This window comes from Entelurus aequoreus, linkage group LG05, assembly GCF_033978785.1.
Source record: "Entelurus aequoreus isolate RoL-2023_Sb linkage group LG05, RoL_Eaeq_v1.1, whole genome shotgun sequence".
NCBI lineage: Eukaryota > Metazoa > Chordata > Actinopteri > Syngnathiformes > Syngnathidae > Entelurus > Entelurus aequoreus.
This window is the reverse complement of record NC_084735.1, coordinates 9635914-9638413: the sequence shown is the minus strand read 5'-3', so window position 1 is coordinate 9638413 and position 2500 is coordinate 9635914. Positions and strand designations below refer to the sequence as shown.

General features: G+C 41.4%; 1 protein-coding gene across 7 annotated transcripts in view; it reads right to left on the bottom strand.

The window, feature by feature from the left end:
• The window catches only part of LOC133650136 (serine/threonine-protein kinase DCLK1-like), a 112512-nt gene that overhangs the window by 71979 nt on the left and 38033 nt on the right, over positions 1-2500 (bottom strand). For all 7 annotated transcript variants that reach the window (XM_062047024.1, XM_062047025.1, XM_062047023.1 and 4 more), the window contains exon 5: positions 909-1016. In XM_062047024.1, coding sequence (XP_061903008.1) covers positions 909-1016 — 108 coding nt within the window. The remainder of the gene's footprint in view (positions 1-908; positions 1017-2500) is intronic.

The following is a 2500-nucleotide window of genomic DNA, read 5'->3' as shown; positions in this document are numbered from 1 at the left end:
AAAGAGACAAGAGTGTAGACCTGCACCAGACTGCAATGAACTACCAAACTATTAGGGAGTTTAAGGGACAAGATTAAAGACCTGCACAAGACTGCAATGGACTACAAAACTATTATGGAGTTTAAGGGACAAGGTTGTAGACATGCACAGGACTGGAATGGACTCAAAGACTATTAGATAGTTAAAGAGACAAGAGTGTAGACCTGCACCAGACTGCAATGGACTACCAAACTATCAGAGAGTCTAAGGGACAAGATTGTAGACTTGCACACGACTGCAATGGACTACAAAACTATTAGGGAGTTTAAGGGACAAGATTGTAGACCCGCTCAGGACTGGAATGGACTACAAGACAATTGAGGAGGTTAAGGGACATAATTATAGACCCAAACAAGACTGGAATGGACGACAAGACTAATAGGGAAATTAAGGGACACAGATTATAGACCTGCACAAGACTGGAATGGACGACAAGACTAATAGGGAGGTTAAGGGACAAAGATTATAGACCTGCACAAGACTACAATGGACAAAAGGACTGTTAGGGAGGATAAGGGACACAATTGTAGACCTGCACAAGACTACAATGGACAACAGGACTGTTAGGGAGGATAAGGGACACAATTGTAGACCTGCACAAGACTACAATGGACAACAGGACTGTTAGGGAGGATAAGGGACACAATTGTAGACCTGCACAAGACTACAATGGACAACAGGACTGTTAGGGAGGATAAAGGACACGATTGTAGACCTTCACAAGACTACAATGGACAACAGGACTATTTGGGAGGATAAGGGACACAATTGTAGACCTGCACAAGACTGGAATGGGCGACAGGACTATCAGCAAGAATAATCATCCTTTTTTCCTCCAACTCCAGCAGGTCAAGTATTCAGTTTCTTACCAGATGCGGGGGACTTGCTGCGCCTGGTCTGGATCAGAGTCCTGGGGGAGCTTCGGGTCCAAGAGGCGGACATCTTGGTGTAGTTCATGGGCCTCATCATGCGACACTCTGCAGGACAGTTTAGCACGTTAGCACGTTAGCACTCGCCATCTCTCTGACAATTTTTACCGACTTGACCTTTGGGCCGCTAATGCAGACGTGATTGCTTTGTTTGCCGCGGCGGCGACTCAGCGAGGCGTGACATTTAGCAAACAAACATGTGTGATTAATGAGCCGTGTGACGCCTGCCTGATGCCTCCCCAAAAACGCTGCTGCTCGCCGCTCGTTACGGCTCGTTAGCGCAGTGAGTGTGTCAGCTGCTACTGGAAATGTACAACAACATATCATCCTCTATTACAATGTATTCATATCCTGTACGACAAGATAACAGTGTACTAATATCCTGTACGACAAGATAACAGTGTACTAATATCCTGTACGACACGATAACAGTGTACTAATATCCTGTACGACAAGATAACAGTGTACTAATATCCTGTACGACACGATAACAGTGTACTAGTATCCTGTACGACAAGATAACAGTGTACTAATATCCTGTACGACAAGATAACAGTGTACTAATACCCTGTACGACAAGATAACAGTGTACTAATATCCTCTAAGACAAGATAACAGTGTACTAATATCCTGTACGACAAGATAACAGTGTACTAATATCCTGTACGACACGATAACAGTGTACTAGTATCCTGTACGACAAGATAACAGTGTACTAATATCCTGTACGACAAGATAACAGTGTACTAATACCCTGTACGACAAGATAACAGTGTACTAATATCCTGTACGACACGATAACAGTGTACTAGTATCCTGTACGACAAGATAACAGTGTACTAATACCCTGTACGACAAGATAACAGTGTACTAATATCCTGTACGACACAATAACAGTGTACTAATATCCTGTACGACAAGATAACAGTGTACTAATATCCTGTACGACAAGATAACAGTGTGCTAATATCCTGTACGACAAGATAACAGTGTACTAATATCATGTATGACAAAATAACAGAGTACTAATATCCTGTACGACAAGATAACAGTGTACTAATATCCTGTACGACAAAATAACAGTATACTAATATCCTGTACGACACAATAACAGTATACTAATATCCTGTACGACAAGATAACAGTGTACTAATATCCTGTACGACACAATAAAAGTATACTAATATCCTGTACGACAAGATAACAGTGTACTAATATCCTGTACGACACGATAACAGTGTACTAGTATCCTGTATGACAAGATAACAGTGTACTAATATCCTGTACGACAAGATAACAGTGTACTAATACCCTGTACGACAAGATAACAGTGTACTAATATCCTGTACGACAAGATAACAGTGTACTAATATCCTGTACGACACGATAACAATGTACTAGTATCCTGTACGACAAGATAGCAGTATACTAATATCCTGTACGACACGATAACAGTGTACTAGTATCCTGTACGACAAGATAACAGTACACTAATATCCTGTACGACAAGATAACAGTGTACTAATATCATG